Source organism: Mixophyes fleayi, chromosome 2 (assembly GCF_038048845.1).
Source record: "Mixophyes fleayi isolate aMixFle1 chromosome 2, aMixFle1.hap1, whole genome shotgun sequence".
In the NCBI taxonomy this organism is placed as follows: domain Eukaryota; kingdom Metazoa; phylum Chordata; class Amphibia; order Anura; family Limnodynastidae; genus Mixophyes; species Mixophyes fleayi.
Window position 1 is genome coordinate 144,663,692 of NC_134403.1, and position 15,861 is coordinate 144,679,552.

A 15,861-nucleotide genomic window follows, 5' to 3' on the forward strand; every position below is an offset into this window, starting at 1 on the left:
TAAAGAAGACCTATAAAATGTATTTACTCTTCTGATATCAGTGATATTGTGTGCGACAATTAAGCACCACCTTCAATAAATCTATGTAAAAGCTACCTTTAATCCCAGGATTCTTTTCTGCACAACTTTGCAGCACACCACTGCCATTCTTCTTTATGCGAAATCAAAATATATTGTGACCTACAATGCAGATGTAAAAGAAATACTGTAACATTTAGCAATCAGAAAAATACAACATAATGAGCCAATATATGTTTCCAGGTACAGAGTAAATAATGCTTAAATATTATATTAAAAGTTAATATTCATATTCACAAAATATAACATTAACTGTATCCAATTTACCAACTACGTTGGTGATGAATTGACCCTCCCACACCAATGATGAGTATCACTATCATGCCCATACACTCATTCTGGTGCAAAAACTACCCATGCCAACGAAAACTGTAGAAGAATCCATACCACAGGCACACTGTATCAAATTGTAAGACAGGTAAAAAATAAATAAATTAAAATCAGTTACTAGTAATTGTCACATCAATAGGTCAACATGCATTGGGCAACTTCTGAATAATTTTTATATAAGCAGTGTTATTAACATCATTAGTATTAATGTTATTACTGTCAATCACCAATATGACTCTGCAGGGAGGTTAAAAGGTATTGTCACAGAAAGTGGCCACACATATCTATACTTGTTCATGACAACCAGTAACAATATGGCAATAGCTATCAGCCATAGTAGACCCAGAAACTGTGGGGTTATTATTTAATCAAATGATTCGCAACCAGTGTGTTAATTAGGACACATTTAAATTCTATAACATTGGGCTGAACGTGTTATACGGATTGACGAGTAACAGGTGAAAAGCCTTTAAAAATAATCAAATATATCTAATGTAGAATTAAACCTTAACAGAATGGACATTTATTAAGAAAAACATTCGAATAATTAGGATATAGCTTTGCATTATTGAGAGCGTTTATATTTTGAAAAGATAATTGACAATATTTATGCTTAATGAGTATAAAGCTAAATGTGGCCACATATGTGCCAATCCTGCCGCTCAACCCAAGCTACAAGATCACAGTTTGATCATACACAATAGGATCCAGCTGTTCTTGCTTCCATGCAGCCAGTCAATGCTGTTGGAAGACTACAGACTGACAGTGGTTGTCAGACTGTATTTTGTACCATAGCCACTAACGAGCCTATTCATTTAGATTTGATCATTATATGGTATTGGGATTATTTTGAGGATACATGCCGTGATATCATGCCAATTATTTGACATCAGCTTTAATATTTCAGCATGTGTGGGCAGCTATAGCACACAATTATTTTCTTAATAGTGTGTAGAGCAGCAAAACATGCAGTAAAAAAGTTAAATGGATAGATAATATATAGAATATTACAATGTTTAACTTCCTACATGAAAACTGGTAATTCCATTAATGCAATACTGCACTAACTCCCTCTGTTCTGCTCTCTGGAAGTAAATGATCCATAATCCCCCATACATGTAGGGGAGCTGTCATTTTGCGGAGAGCATTGCATTCCACTGACCCCAACATTGAATATATCACACTGACAGCTGCACCCTGCATACAAGATAGGATAAGTGACACTGTGCAGCTGACCAATAGTAAAATAAATAGTGATATTTTAAGGAAGTAAAAAAAAAAAATTCTGCTCCTGGGAATGACCAGCTCATGACGTCTGAGAGAGCGCTCTATAACCTACTTCTATATTCTCAGCTATTTCCAATGTGCAACTCTCAGCCCTATGAGAGAGCGGCGACTACACAGCGACTCACTCACACCGGTCACCTGGTGCAGGATGTGGGGGTACCGGTGTCTGCTCGGTGGGTATGCGCCCACAGTGCACCAGGACTGAAGGTCGCCCGCTCACCCCTCCGCTCCTCGCAGTGCTGCTGACCAGTACACGGAGTGCGCAGGAATATGACGTCATGAAGCAGACAAGGACAGTTTCTCCATTTCCTGCAATGGGAGTAACAAAGTGTATTCTATACACATTCTAAGAATGTCCTCAGGTGTCCTAACGCGGTAGCCATTTTTCTGCAGTGCAAACACTGTTGAGGCGTACAAGCATCTGAATCCACCAACGCACATCGGCACGAAAGCCAGCTTTACACACATTTTATTGTCCATAAACACATGTAGTCAGAGCTGCTTGTTTTCGGTCGGTGGAACGCGGATCGGGCCGTGATACATAGTAACCTGTGTGAGAGAGTCTGCGGACTACTGCTCCTGTCATGTCCGTCCTCAGCGGTATGGAGAACTCGGCAGGAGTAGTGCTCAGGAGGGCAGTAGAGCTGGACGGTTGTGGACGGTACCAGGAGAGTCTGGTCTGTTATCAGGAAGGCATCCAGCTGCTGCTGCAAGTGCTCAAGGGTCGGTACCTTATTATTATTATTATTATTATTATTATTATTATTATTATCATCATCATCATCATCATATCTCTCTCTCTCTCTCTCTCTCTCTCTCTCTCTCTCTCTCTCTCTCTCTCTCTCTCTCTCTCTCTCTCTCTCTCTATATATATATATATATAATATATATATATATATATATATATATATAAAATGTATGGAATTAGGAAACATTGCGGCTAATTGAGCGCCACATAGTCCACAGCGCTGTAGAGAGAAAGTTTAACCAAACACTTCAGATCCTGCCCAGTGCAGCTTACAATCTGAATTCTATGTTCTGCCAGTATGTGACAGTGCGTATTACAACAAACAGTATGACAGCATTTCTCACCCATCAACTCAACATCTCCAAATCTGAGCTCATCATCTTTCCTCCTGCCAATTTTGATGTCCCGCCCAATATCTCCATCTTGGTTGACAACATAACTCTCTCTCCTGTCACAGAAGCCCGTTGCCTTGGGAGTCACCCTCCATTCTGCCCTCAGCTTTACCCCCTCATGTCCAGTCCCTCACCAAATCCTGCCACTTCCTCCTCTTTAATATCGCAGCCCTAGTCACGACTTGCAGCATTCCCTGGTGCTTTGCTGGGATACTTGGAAAAAGGAAGCCCCTCACTACAGAAAACAAACACTACCTGTTCTAGAGACCGGAACATACATAAGGGAAGAGGAAGGCCTGCCTGATTAAACCATCCTTGTCATGTTTTTGGTTACCTGTCTCTGCCTAACCTGGAAAGGGGAGCTACCTTTTGTTATGGCTGCAACAAAGTTCCGAAGGAGAAACATAATTTGAAGTGAGGCAGAAAGTGTTAAACTGTAAGGTCCTTCCATTCAACACATGCAGGTGTCACTGGCAGTTTCTAAGGCAATTACTTTTGTGACACAAAACAATAGATATGAAAGCAAAATATGTTCAGAGCTTGGCCAGCTTTGTGGTATATGAAACACAGTAGATATAAAACATGTTTCAAGGTACATCCTTGTTTAAAATCAGTTTAATCTTATGGGCTAACTCTTGATAAAATTATTATAATTTATTCCTACAGCGCCAAACCTATTATGCAGCTCTGTAGAGAGTATAAGTAGTCATTCACATCAGTCTCTGCCACATAGGAGCTTAAAATCTAAATTCTTTCCCAACACACACAGATTATAGTACATTTTGTCACCAATGAACCTACAGGTATGTGTTAGGAGTGTGGCAGGAAACCGTGGCACCTGGAGGAAATTCATGAATAACATGCAAACTCCAGACAGATAGGGCTCTTGCTGGAGTTGAACCCAAAATGTTTAAAAATATATTGTGACAGAAGCACTGGGAAAGTGCTGAATGGCAGATGTAGATGTCACAGACTTTCTGGCTTGTGTACATTAAAACCTCAGGGAAATTGTTTGTGTGTGGGGAAAGCTTTCCAAAGTGTGTGTTTCATCTGTAGGCAAATATGGGGTTATGAATGGAGAGAGAGGGCAGGCTCCATTCATCAGGCCCATTTTTGCAACTGTACCTGTCTGTGGGTGTTTAAAAATCCGTTGGGCTGGACATGCAGTCTCTCAGACCTAGGGAGGAGGTTGGATGTCTCCTGAGAGACTCTGCAATTGTGAGCAATTACCTCTATATTTTGTGTGGGACACGAGGTCCTTCACAGGAGAGAGAGTCTTCTTGTGTGTAGTTAGTGCCGGACAGGGTGTTTATTTTGACGCTTTCTTTGCTTTTTCTGTATAATAAAACTGGCTGAGGCCAGCTGTACAGAAAACCCTGGACATGTTCACTACCATCTAACCATCTACTCCAGGAGATGGCACCTATTCCCCTAAAGCAGTTAAAAAAATATATTTATTATATTTTATAACTTTGCTTTAATTTCTGAAAACGTTGTTTGAAGGCCCATCAGCCGCAAACTGCCAATATAGGTTTACTTTGTTTCACAGCCCTTAACCAATTATCTGATTTTAAGAGTTCTAACTTGGCTGTTGTGTGTGCCTATCTTAGATTGGGCTTTAAGAGCATGGGTAAGTTGCATATTTGAGAAATAATCTTACTGTGGAGCACATAATCTTCTCATAACTTCTGAAATGAGTCTGTAGTGCCCTCTCTAAAAACATCTCCAAGGGATTTTATCTGTGCTGTTTCCAGAATCCCTGTTTGGGTACAGAGACTTAATTCATGAAAACCAATAGTCCCATTAAGGATTGGAAAGGGAGTAGTGGTGCGAGCCATGTGCCAGTTATTGGGATCCGCTAGGTTGTTTTGCTTTGTTTGTTTTTCTGTGTTATTTGAAAATAAAGGTATTAGAATATTGTTGTGAGAGCTACTATTATGGCTTCTATTGTGGCTGCAGAAATAATAGTAAGGTCTCCGATTCATGGATAAATATGTTTAAGCTGTGAGGTAAGAAATGATAAGGACTGGGTAAAGCCAGGCCACTTAATTCTATGGCTCAATCTGTTGCTTGATGTGGTTGAACAGTGGGAGCACATTAAGGCGCACAAATTATTTTGATTCCAAAGACACTTTTATATCAAGGCATTTAAATCGGTCCAGGCAAATTAACCCAAGACCTCTAATTTGTTAATTTTTAGCCTTCTCGCTCAGTTCAAATACATTTTGTCTTATCCCAATTAATGTGTTGACTGGAGTATTGATCAAATATATTTACTACTATATATTTTTAAGAGAAGAGTAAGCATCAACTAAATATTGAATAATTATCTATAATCTGAATATAGCGCTATTTTCTCCTATGTTCCTCCCCACTATTAATGCTTGATTATTTATTTATTTTTTTGTACCTTTTTATAACCTGTGTTAGATGCTCCACAGCGACTGCAAATAGAGCAGGAGAGAGAGGCCATCCTTGCTGTGTGCCTCTATTTGGTTAGTCTCTCTCTTGCATGAGGTCTGGCATACAACTCTTGAATACACTTTTTATATATTTTGCCAAAAAGTCAACATGAGGACAGCCTACAGTTCTCACCAATAAATAAAATGAAATGTTTACTCTAAGCACTGAAGCTGTTACTCTGTGGACATTCCAGACATAAATGGAACTGGATGGAAAGCAATGTGATATCACATTTTGGTGCAGTATTTAACATTTTGTTTATACTGAACGCTAGGTTCCTTTGCCTCCTTAAAGTTTATAGCATTCCCTTTGAGCAAATATGTATGACGTGTCTAAAGAATTTTTTGTGAAATATTTATACTTTGCTTTGTCCTGTAGATCTATGTTAACATGGAAATGTAATGCTAACAATTCTGAATGTATCTATCTATTAATCAGGCTTGCCAATTTATGTGCACTCGTTGGCTGCTCAATGTGACGTTTATGTATATAAATTTAGTAAATCATTTGTATTTATAGTAAGCAATCTGTTCTGACATTATGTGATGCATGGCAACACAACCTAATTTTATAATTTGTTTGCTTTTTAAAATCATGTCTTCTAGAGATATGCAGTTATAAAAGTATAGCATCAATGGAACTTTTATTATTTTCAACTGTGATTTATTTATTTACTTATTTTTAATGCTAAGTAACCATAAATACATAGTGTTTCATGGTATTAATTTGTTTATTGCAGGCACTAAAGATGAAACAAAGAAAACTCATTACAGACAGAAGATGAGAAGCTACATGGACAGAGCTGAGCAAATTAAACATCATGTAGTTAAAGAGCAGGAAGGTGAATGATCTATATTTTCTCCCAATGCAGTTTATTTTGAGATGATAAATTCACAGAAAGAATTCCTGTTAGGCACTGAGAATGCGATTAACAAGCTGTTACAAATGAGCCTGTAAACCTCATAAAAAAAAAAAATGACATTTTAATTGCAAAATATTTATGCCAATAACGGGGAATGTAATTAGTAAAATCAGTATTTATTTAAACCGGTATTTTAACATCAAAATTAAAACACACACAACATATATGATCTTATGGACTTATAGTGCCGACCAGCAGTTCGAAATTATACAAAATTGCTATATCCATCTATTTTCAAGCTCCTTTTTCTACAGCTTGGTTAAAGATAGGAGTCACTGAATGCTCTAGCACTCACTGACTGTGCGAGTAGTCGCTGCTGCATATCACTACATATCCCCTGTACAGTGCTGTGCAATATGATTGGCGCTATATACATAAGTTGTAAGAGGGTAGTCACTGACTCATTACCAGGCTCATTCACTAGCACCTGAAACCGTTACTTCTGAGTGTTTACTATAGCTGCTGCAGCACCTCTTTGCTGGAGATGATGGCTGGTTCTTCCTGATCCCTTACTTTGGATCAGGAATGCAGAGCAGAAAATCAAGTTCTACTGTAAGCAATGTACAGTAAGGGTGTGATTGAGCAATTGCATATGCATTCAGAGTGGGACATAGTTGTACATACAAATGAAAAAGTGTTTTTTGGGGGTTTTTTTTTGCAGGTGTCAGTGGCAGATGATGATGAACACCTGAACTAGTAAACCGCTTGTAACTAGAGGTTTACGAATGATTTTCTGACACTTTTATTAAAAGTGTATATAAAAAGACTATATATAGACTGTATATACTGTTTATAGTGTTTATAAAAAGACTTTAGAAGAAGCAAAGATAGAAAAATATTTTGTTTTGTATGCATGTCAAGAAGTTGTTCCTGCTGTAATATCTAGGTTATACAATTTTAAATGCTGCTTCTTAGGATTTGCATTTGTAACATATAAAATAAAAGTTTTTTTGGACATGTTTGCAAATTGGACATAAGTGTCTTAGGGTGTCTGTTGTCAAGTGGACCATTCTGCAACTCGATCAGACCTGCACATATCTTCAACTCTGAGTACTATGTACATATGCATACACTTGTGAGTGGCTTTTTCAAACGCGAGTTACACTTACACTTAATTCGACTCTGACTCAGGCCCAATGTCTCTAGAAAGGCATAGTAGACCTCTATAACCTTGTCCAATTTCCTCAGAGATGTCACTCAATCAGTCTTTATAAAACATGCATACGTTCTTTTTTTGCATTTAATTCTCTACATTATTTTAGACTTGACCGGTATTTACATCAGCATTTTTTTTTCTGCTTTGACACATTTTTGACCCCCCTTAGGAAATAACGAAGAAAAGACACAGTATCACTAGTGAGAAAAATGTGCATTAAAGAGGAAGACACACAACACGAATAAAAGACTCATTATGGACAAAAAAGCCCATAAGCCATGTATCATTGATATTAATGGAAAGTGCCCACGTTCTAACTGTCTTAGACCGTTTACTTTTCTCTGTGTTGTTACACAGGCTTATGGCAAGGATATTTTAAATTCGAGTATTGTAGAGTTTGAAAATATCAGGTATTGCTTTCCCAATCGAATTTTCCATCACTCGGTCTCAAATTCATTGGGGATATTGGCTTGGAATGCATTGAAATTGAAACGTACCTCTTCCCAGTCAAAACCTTGCACTAATAGCTTAATCTCTGTATGATAAATAGTAATTAACACTTACAACTTTGCTTGCAGAGGGAAAATATCACAAACAAATCAAGATTGTAGAAAATGCAACCGGCTATAGTTATGAGAATCTTTTCAAGCCATATGTGGATGAGATGCTCACAGAGGTGTGGGTGGAGGACCCTTACATCCGGTATACACATCAAGTAAGTGTGCAAGGTCAGTGGGCTTCTGTAGATGTCTGTGCACCAGAGGAAGGAGGGATCCTACTAATGTGTTGTAGTTTATGGGGAGCACTAAGTAAGTTAAGTTAGTAAATAAAAGTGACATGACCTAGACAAAAAAAAAAGTATTTTTCTCACAATAGAGTCCTACAATTAATACCCGAAATTATGGTCTTAAAACTGAATTTCTAACATATGCATGAATGAAAGATGCATTATTGACCTGAGCTTCTTCTTTTATTGATGGGGGTTTGGATGAACAATGTGGCTGCGCATTTTTACTACAGTAGAAATCTCTGCTCCTTTTTCCTCGCATCTCAATGAGGCGCAAGGAAAAATGAGCAGAGATTTCTATCAAAATCTCCACCACAAAGTGTCTTTGGAATGGTCGTGAGACACTTTGCAGCTAATTGAATCCCCCCATTGAGGCGATAATATTGTTTGTCTTGCACTGCTTCCCATCATTTGTCTGCTCTATATGTTTATATCAATTTATCATGTGATTCAGTCATCTTTTTAATTTAAAATGCATCATTAAAAATGAGTTGTTAGCAGTGGTCAAAGTGGAAATTAAGAAGTGGCATTATTGCCTTTTTAAGTGTTTAACCAAACAGTGAACAGTGAGTAAATTGTAACTAAAAGAGGTACAATAAAACAGAACATGAAAGACCATTTGCTGAGGGTCTTTCAAATGCATACTATCTGACTGAGTTAGTGGCCCTTTGGTTCACTTAAAGTCTCATTTATTGAATACAATCAATATTGGATGTTACAACTGACTGACATCCACTCTCAAGCTGTTTTAAACAATAAATCAGTTGCTTACAGGTAGTCAATCCACCGTTTACACACAGCTGGAACTCGGCAGGAAAAACTCATGTACATAGTAATTATCAGCCTGTCTCAGAAGCCTCTTTGAGCAACGTAGATATTGTGAACCGGGTGGAGCTGGCACACTAGAAATTCGTACAGTGTCAAACTTCTTATTGCATAACTCACCCAACATTCAGATTAATCACACAGCTTATTCAGTGATAGGAATTCAAGAACCACATCCTGCCAAGCCAGTTAGTGCTGAGAGGACTGGTAGTGAGGTACAAGATGAAGTCAAAGGATTGAAGAAGGTAGACTCATGATGTACAGTCAAACAATATAAGTAGTCTTCAAGGCACAAGCATAGTAATCCACAAAAAAAAACCATTGCTCCTGCAAGGTTTGGTAGAACGGAGGGACTTTATAAAGGCTATAAAATGTTAAAGATAAATGTTCTGTTTGACTTGACCTTTTCACTGAAGGGCTGATTGCAGAGTAGAGAAATCCGTGCAGTAGTCCAGGTGAGGTGGCTAGATTGCTGTTGTGCTGATTGGAATTGAGAGGAGGTGTAGCTGTAATTGTGAATAGTTTCCTGACAGCTGTCATGTGGAGTTAGTATTGTGAATCCTCACAACTATTTAAGAAATATATAAATATTACAGGGTATGTACATTTAGAAATGTGACATTATGTTTGTGATAATATATGGTCAATAACATGTAAACCGATATGTCAGTAAAACATAAAAAATTATATAGAGTTCTCTTATATTGGATTTCATGCTGTTTGATAAAAGTGTGTTTTGTTCTTGCTTTTATTTTTGCAGTTGTATAACTTCTTACGATTCTGTGAAATGCTTATCAAGGGACCTTCAAAAGTCAAGAAAATAAATTTATTGACTTCAAGGGATGATGTGAGCTGGTATTTTTTGTTTGCTATATCTTAAAATCTGTCTTTTATATGTGATAGTAGTTCTAATTTAATTAAATATCAAATGCCTATATTTTATATGTACCACTGATTAAACCACATATATGAAGATATAATATTATTATAAATAATATAATAATTCTACAAAGCCACCATAAAGAGTAGAACATGGATGTACAAGGTTGAAGAAAAGGTCTGGATGTGATAACATAGAGTAGTGAGTGCTTACAGTCTTCAGTTAGACTCTAACTGTAGACTGTAAGCACTCACTACCCTATGTTCTCTAACTGTTAGAGGATATTGCTGAGACAGGTCAGCGTGAGTTTGGGACAGTAGCATTTTGTGCACAGTATCAGTAGTATATTGTACCCAGTGAGAGTTCTGGTATGTGGAACTTGAATAGGCTTTCCTAAAGAGGTGTAGGGCTCAAGAGAGTGTTTGAGATGTGTGAGGGGGAGGTGTTGGTGAGGGTGAGTAGTTTAAATTGGATTCTGGGGGCACGGGGAACCAGTGTAGGGATTGACGGAGTAAATCATTTATGCAATTTATTTTGACACAACACAGCTTTTTCCATTTTGGTTAAACATTTTGTTCCACATTCATTAGAAATAGTCTAAATTGTCAGTAAAGATTAAGAGGAAATCTACTAAAAAACAGTTTTTCAGAAATGGTGATATCAATTTCTATTCTTTGGTGATTTTCACCACAGCATCTAGGGAAATCACCATAGAAGACGACAATGCAGTATTACTAAAATAACAGATTTCTGCAGTGTTAAGTATAGATCATCGGTAATCTATGGAATTTCAGTTTAGTAAATTGATGTGGAAATTTCCAAAAATAAACTCACTGGTTTCATACACTTGATTCTTTTTCAAAAAAAAATTTCATTAAATTGTTCAAAATCGATCACAATTGCCACAGTTCACTTGATTCTAATCTGCAAAACAACGTTTTTCAGTTGTACAGATTTAAGTGTGTAAAATAAATTCATACTTTTTTTTTCTTGTAATTTTATGACTATTTTGATTGATTAGAAATTAGTGATTTCTCATATAGTGACAGAATTTATTATTTTGCCGCTCATCTTATATGTGCTGTGCACATGATAATTGTTCTAGGCTTGGATACTCAATTTTATGTCATATAAATCTGCAAATATGCTACAGTACTTGCTCACTTACACCTTAAATACTCCTTTTAATAATTGTAACAGGACAAAGGTAAAGATCAACAGGTGAGTGGCCTACAAGAGATCAAGAATTCACTGGAGGATTATGGTGTAACACTAGACGTCACCTTCTTGCCCATTCATGACCGGGAAATCAGGTAGGGAATCTTTTACTTATAACCTACAACTTTTTACAAATCTGGTAAAGTCAAAGCGCATTTTACTTTGTTCAAAACAGTATAAATACACCTAATTTTATAAATAATTCAAAAGTAGCTTAACAGGTTTCTGGAGCATCGTACATCCTTGGGTGAGACTTTGTACGGTGCCTTAGTGGTTAGCACTTCTGCCTCACAGTACTGCAGAGTTTCATTCGTGACCATGGCCTTATCTGTGTGGAGCTTGTATCCAAAAACATACTAGTAGTGTGTGTGTGTGTGTGTGTGTAAATTTAGACTGTAAGCTCCAATGGGGCAGGGACTGATGTGAGTTCTGTGTACAGCGCTGCGTAATTAGTGGTGCTATATAAATAGCTGATGATGATGACTCTGTACAAGTGAAAAAATTTAATTTGTATAATGTCCAAGGAGATCACCCCAATATTACTGCAGTATCCAGCACTAATTAGGTGTGGAAGTAGATTTTGGTACAAGAGGTATTTCCAACTTCTTAAACTTGTCACTGTCATATTAAATTCAATGTATTTCTACATTTTCTGTTTACATATAATTCAACACTAGTCACATTGATATCTGCTGCTTTACTTACCTGTGCTGTTTTTATTTAAAATACATTTTAAATTTCGAAAATTTCAATTAAATATAAAATTATAAGGATGGATTAAAAAAAATAAATTCCCCATTTCCGAGGACCCCTCAAAACCTGACCCAGTTTCAGATCCTTCTTTCGGTGGAGGACGAGGACAACACACTGTGCATATGCTACCACCATCATACTTTAAGCTAAAGAAAAGATAAGAAAGTGGTAGTTATCGTCGCTTACGATGACTTTACATATGTCATAATAAAAGAGTGTTTAAAAGACCACTAAGCCCCAAAGTTTAAATGTTTAGATATGTACTATGGACATAACATACATTGTTCATTGTTAAACGGACAACACTATAGCTTAAAAAGTACGATATTACATTTCTACTTCTACTCTGATTATACTGATACAGGTGAAAAAGCTGTAAGTGCAGTCATGAGTTACTATGAAATTACTGGCCCTTCCGCTTTGTATGAATTCACCAATATATACAGTACATTTCTGTATACCAGGTCTCAGCCATACCTCTTTACTTACAGAAGCAACGCCCTTGCAAATGGCAACTTGTGATGAGGATTGAAACATTAACTGAAACTATTAATGTCCACAGGCGTGGACATCAATATTTAAGTGAAATCACAACAGTTATTTAATGTATATCATTCCTTAATATAAAGCATCTGATATAAATTATTTTCACATTGATTACTTTCTCTTTAAGGGATGTCCAGTCTTGTTGTTGCACATTAAATCAATTATATTGTTATGACGGTTTTTGCATTGTGTGAACAGTTATAAACAGAACAGTGTATATACATTTTAGGGTATAGTTTCCTTTTTTTCTACCAGAGCTTACAGTCTATCTATCTCTGGGATGCAAGGTGAAAAAGGGTAAACTTAAATGTAGGTGGTGTTTGTGTGTTCAGCTATACTCTGTAGTCAAGCCACAGAAGGGTAATGTCTCTGATTGCAGTGTATTTCTCATCTTTCTACTCTTGAATCAGTCATCTTAAACTGACTGCTCACATTCCAATATCTCAGCCAATATTGCCAGTTGGTCTATTATGGCAGTGTGTGTGTGTGTGTCCCCCAAACCATCACAATGCAAGATCATGCCTAAATCTAAAGAATCATGGGGGGGGGGGATAAATGCCATTGGAAGATGACTGCTATCAGCTTGTGTGCTGTCATCTTACAACCCCTCTAGCTGACTTCATTTAAGCTGGAAGTAATCCGGCCACTATACACAAAACACAGATGGTTAGATCTTGTCCTATGTGACCACCACTGTGTGGACAAATTGCACAATGATCCGGTCACTTGACTCTTCTGCTAAGCGGCCTCTGTGTAAAATATTGTTTTTATGTATCTATTTGATAAATTATTGATTCCCATTTTCTTTGACAGATTTAACAATGGTTGGATGATTAAGATTGGACGGGGCCTGGACTATTTTAAGAAACCTCAGGTAATACAGTTCTATTTCCATAAAAAGGCTTGTGATCTGTAATAATTCCAGTGATGAAATGATAATAAATAGGGACTCCTAAAAAACTCTTACCTTTCCACTCTGTCTCTTGGGACACCTGCCATTTGTAAGATCCACCCCCCCTCACCCCCCCCCTCACCCCCCCCCCCCCCCCCCCCACACACACACACACACACACACACACACTCCCTGTTTTAAACTACTATTTACATTTAAGAATAATATGGATCACAAAAAATAATACTCAATACCGAATATAAATTCTGTTATGTGTTTTGGTGTATGGTCATGTATTGATATGTGGTATACACTAAATATACTAGGATATTGTACACTCTGTTGCCCATACTGTTCGATAATTTAATGATAGAATGAGTTAGGAGAGAAGTTCAAACAGCTGTGAGTTTATTTAAATATAACACAGAATCCAATTATCATATCATATACAGTGTGAACACAGAACAAAGTATCTAGTAATGGCAGTCTCAGAGTTGTACTGATCTCCAGAGACCCTGGCATTCTGTAGTGCTTCACGCAGAATAATTAAGGCACAGACTTGTAGATGTACACAAAGTACTGTCAATGTTTAATATTGGTAATGGAGAATATCCAATCCTGATCTACCTGGATACAGCAAAAGTCCAAGCGCATCTGGGATTAGACCAAAGTCCCTTGGTGCTGTAATCGGCACGTAAAGTAATATAGAAAGATTTCCTTCCTAGCCAGCTGACAAAAGTTTAATAGGCTGTTCAATGTTCAGTATGATGTACTCGCAGAGAGAGATCACAGTAATCGGACTGTACCAGAGTCCAGAGTGAAACTCTATCACTGACAAAGCTGCATAGAACAGTAGGGATTTTTAAACTCCAAACATCCAATCATGTCAGGAGAGAAGCATACCTTCAATTTAATGAGACTGGTGTACACAATGACTCCTGCTCACCACAGCTGAAGAGGTAATGTCAACATAGACGGTCAATGACTCATGCTCAACAGAGTTAGAGGCAATCCCAAAATCCTAACTACCACCCTATATTGTACCCTTGAAATCATGATTAATGCAATAGCCTGTGTTTGTAGACACTTTTGTAGTTGCCATTACTTGTGCTTTATATTTTTATGATGTGTCTCTTGCTTAGTTTTAAAAGCTTTAACTTTTTAATATCACTTTTTGTCTCATGTTTTTATAGAGTCGTTTTTCTTTAGGTTTCTGTGACTATGACTTGAGACCCTGCTATGAAACTTCAGTTGATATTTTCCATAACAATCACACTCGGAAAACATGACTAAAGTCTGTACGGTGGAGTGATCGATCTTAAAGTGTATAAACTAATTTGAGTAATTTCAAGAATTCCGGTATTTTTGTTTTCCAAAGCTGAATTCTATACCATGTTCCATTGCAAGTGTATGGTCACATCTGGGCACTTAAAGCACATATGCTGAAAGAAGTACAAACTTGTCATCTTGCTTCCTCTAATGTCCATGTTTCTCTGAATATCCATCAGAAATCCCTGGTGTCCAGGATACAAACCGGTGTTTTACGCATGGTGCATATATTTTATTAGTTCACTTTGTAGATGTGTTTCAGCAGATGATGGATAATTATGTGCTGTTGCATTAAAGCATGCAGATCCAGATGGTGTTTCCTACATCACACTTGTGGTTTTCCTCTACATACATACATATACTGTTTTATTCATCTAACTGACAGTGATGTATTTTCTACATGTCAAGAGAAAGGATGTTTAATTCTTTGGTTTCCTGACGATTGGGGGCAAATTCTAAAAGAAGAGGAAACTACTAACTGAATTCAGCACATTGCCAAAGTGCTGGTACTTGTAATGAAATATATTTTATTATTTTGTGCCAAGCTTATTATTATTACTAATGCTTTTCCTGAAGTACTGGGGCTGTCAGCACTGTCTGTAGTGTACAGGTTAATGTGACTAGTATGGCCATGTAAACTGTTTGCTATAATGATATATATTAATTTATAACTGTATTGTGCTGTTATTGCTACATTGCTGAATGTGTTGCTGCTCTGTGTATGGTATCACGCTGTATATGCCCATTTTTTTTTAATGAACTCTTCAAAGATAAACGTTTTTGGTATGTATTTTATACATTTGTTTTTAATATGGTTAAATTACTGGAAGCCTGGCATTATAGTGGTAAAATAAATGCTGTTAGAAATCCAATAACATTTTAGTTTGATAAAACAGTCACCCAGAACATGTGTGGGAGGTAGACATATAAAATGTATGTACAGCAGAGCTTTCTCTGGGGACATTGATTAATGTGCCACATTTCTGTTCTCATATTAATTTATGATACTATTGTATTTTTATATGTAATTATATTTTTAATAAAAAAAAATCTAAACTTTGTAGTTTTCATATTTATCCACATTGTTGAAACATTAATTCAAATACATATGATCTTATATTTATATGCCGTGGAGCTATCGGCATCAGCTGCTCAATTTCTTGTTAACCCCTTCTCTACCTGAGATATCTGGTACCTTGGTGACTAGACCACAGTCTTTACTCTGTGTTGGTTAAATGAGAATAATTTTTTAAAT

The 15,861-nt window shown here is 36.9% G+C and overlaps 2 protein-coding genes across 3 annotated transcripts in view; one reads left to right on the forward strand and one right to left on the reverse strand.

Annotated features, from left to right (window-relative positions):
• The window catches only part of MRPL30 (mitochondrial ribosomal protein L30), a 9,793-nt gene extending 7,828 nt beyond the window's left edge, over positions 1 to 1,965 (reverse strand). Inside the window, exons 1-2 of the mRNA XM_075197720.1 lie at positions 1,834 to 1,965; positions 94 to 180 (exon numbers count right to left, since the gene is read on the reverse strand). Coding sequence (XP_075053821.1) covers positions 94 to 147 — 54 coding nt within the window. The 5' untranslated portion in view covers positions 148 to 180; positions 1,834 to 1,965. The remainder of the gene's footprint in view (positions 1 to 93; positions 181 to 1,833) is intronic.
• A 97-nt stretch (positions 1,966 to 2,062) lies between these two features.
• Positions 2,063 to 15,665, forward strand: MITD1 (microtubule interacting and trafficking domain containing 1). 2 transcript variants are annotated; one of them, XM_075200150.1, is made up of 7 exons: positions 2,063 to 2,418; positions 6,038 to 6,139; positions 7,955 to 8,091; positions 9,749 to 9,835; positions 11,069 to 11,181; positions 13,199 to 13,259; positions 14,471 to 15,665. In XM_075200150.1, exons 1-7 carry the CDS (start codon positions 2,280 to 2,282, stop codon positions 14,564 to 14,566), a joined length of 735 nt encoding a protein of 244 aa, XP_075056251.1. In that variant the 5' UTR covers positions 2,063 to 2,279; the 3' UTR covers positions 14,567 to 15,665. The 2 variants fall into 2 exon arrangements, with proteins under 2 accessions (XP_075056251.1, XP_075056252.1); XM_075200151.1 differs by having other exon boundaries at positions 2,064 to 2,418; positions 14,487 to 15,665.
• Positions 15,666 to 15,861: the final 196 nt, after the last annotated feature.

Excerpts from the sequence above, each read along its gene's own strand:
- MITD1 (XM_075200150.1), top strand. The coding sequence starts at position 2,280 with ATGTCCGTCCTCAGCGGTATGGAGAACTCGGCAGGAGTAGTGCTCAGG. Across the intron at positions 6,140-7,954 it reads TGTAGTTAAAGAGCAGGAAG|AGGGAAAATATCACAAACAA; the intron begins GTGAATGATCTA and ends CTTTGCTTGCAG. Across the intron at positions 8,092-9,748 it reads ACATCCGGTATACACATCAA|TTGTATAACTTCTTACGATT; the intron begins GTAAGTGTGCAA and ends TTATTTTTGCAG.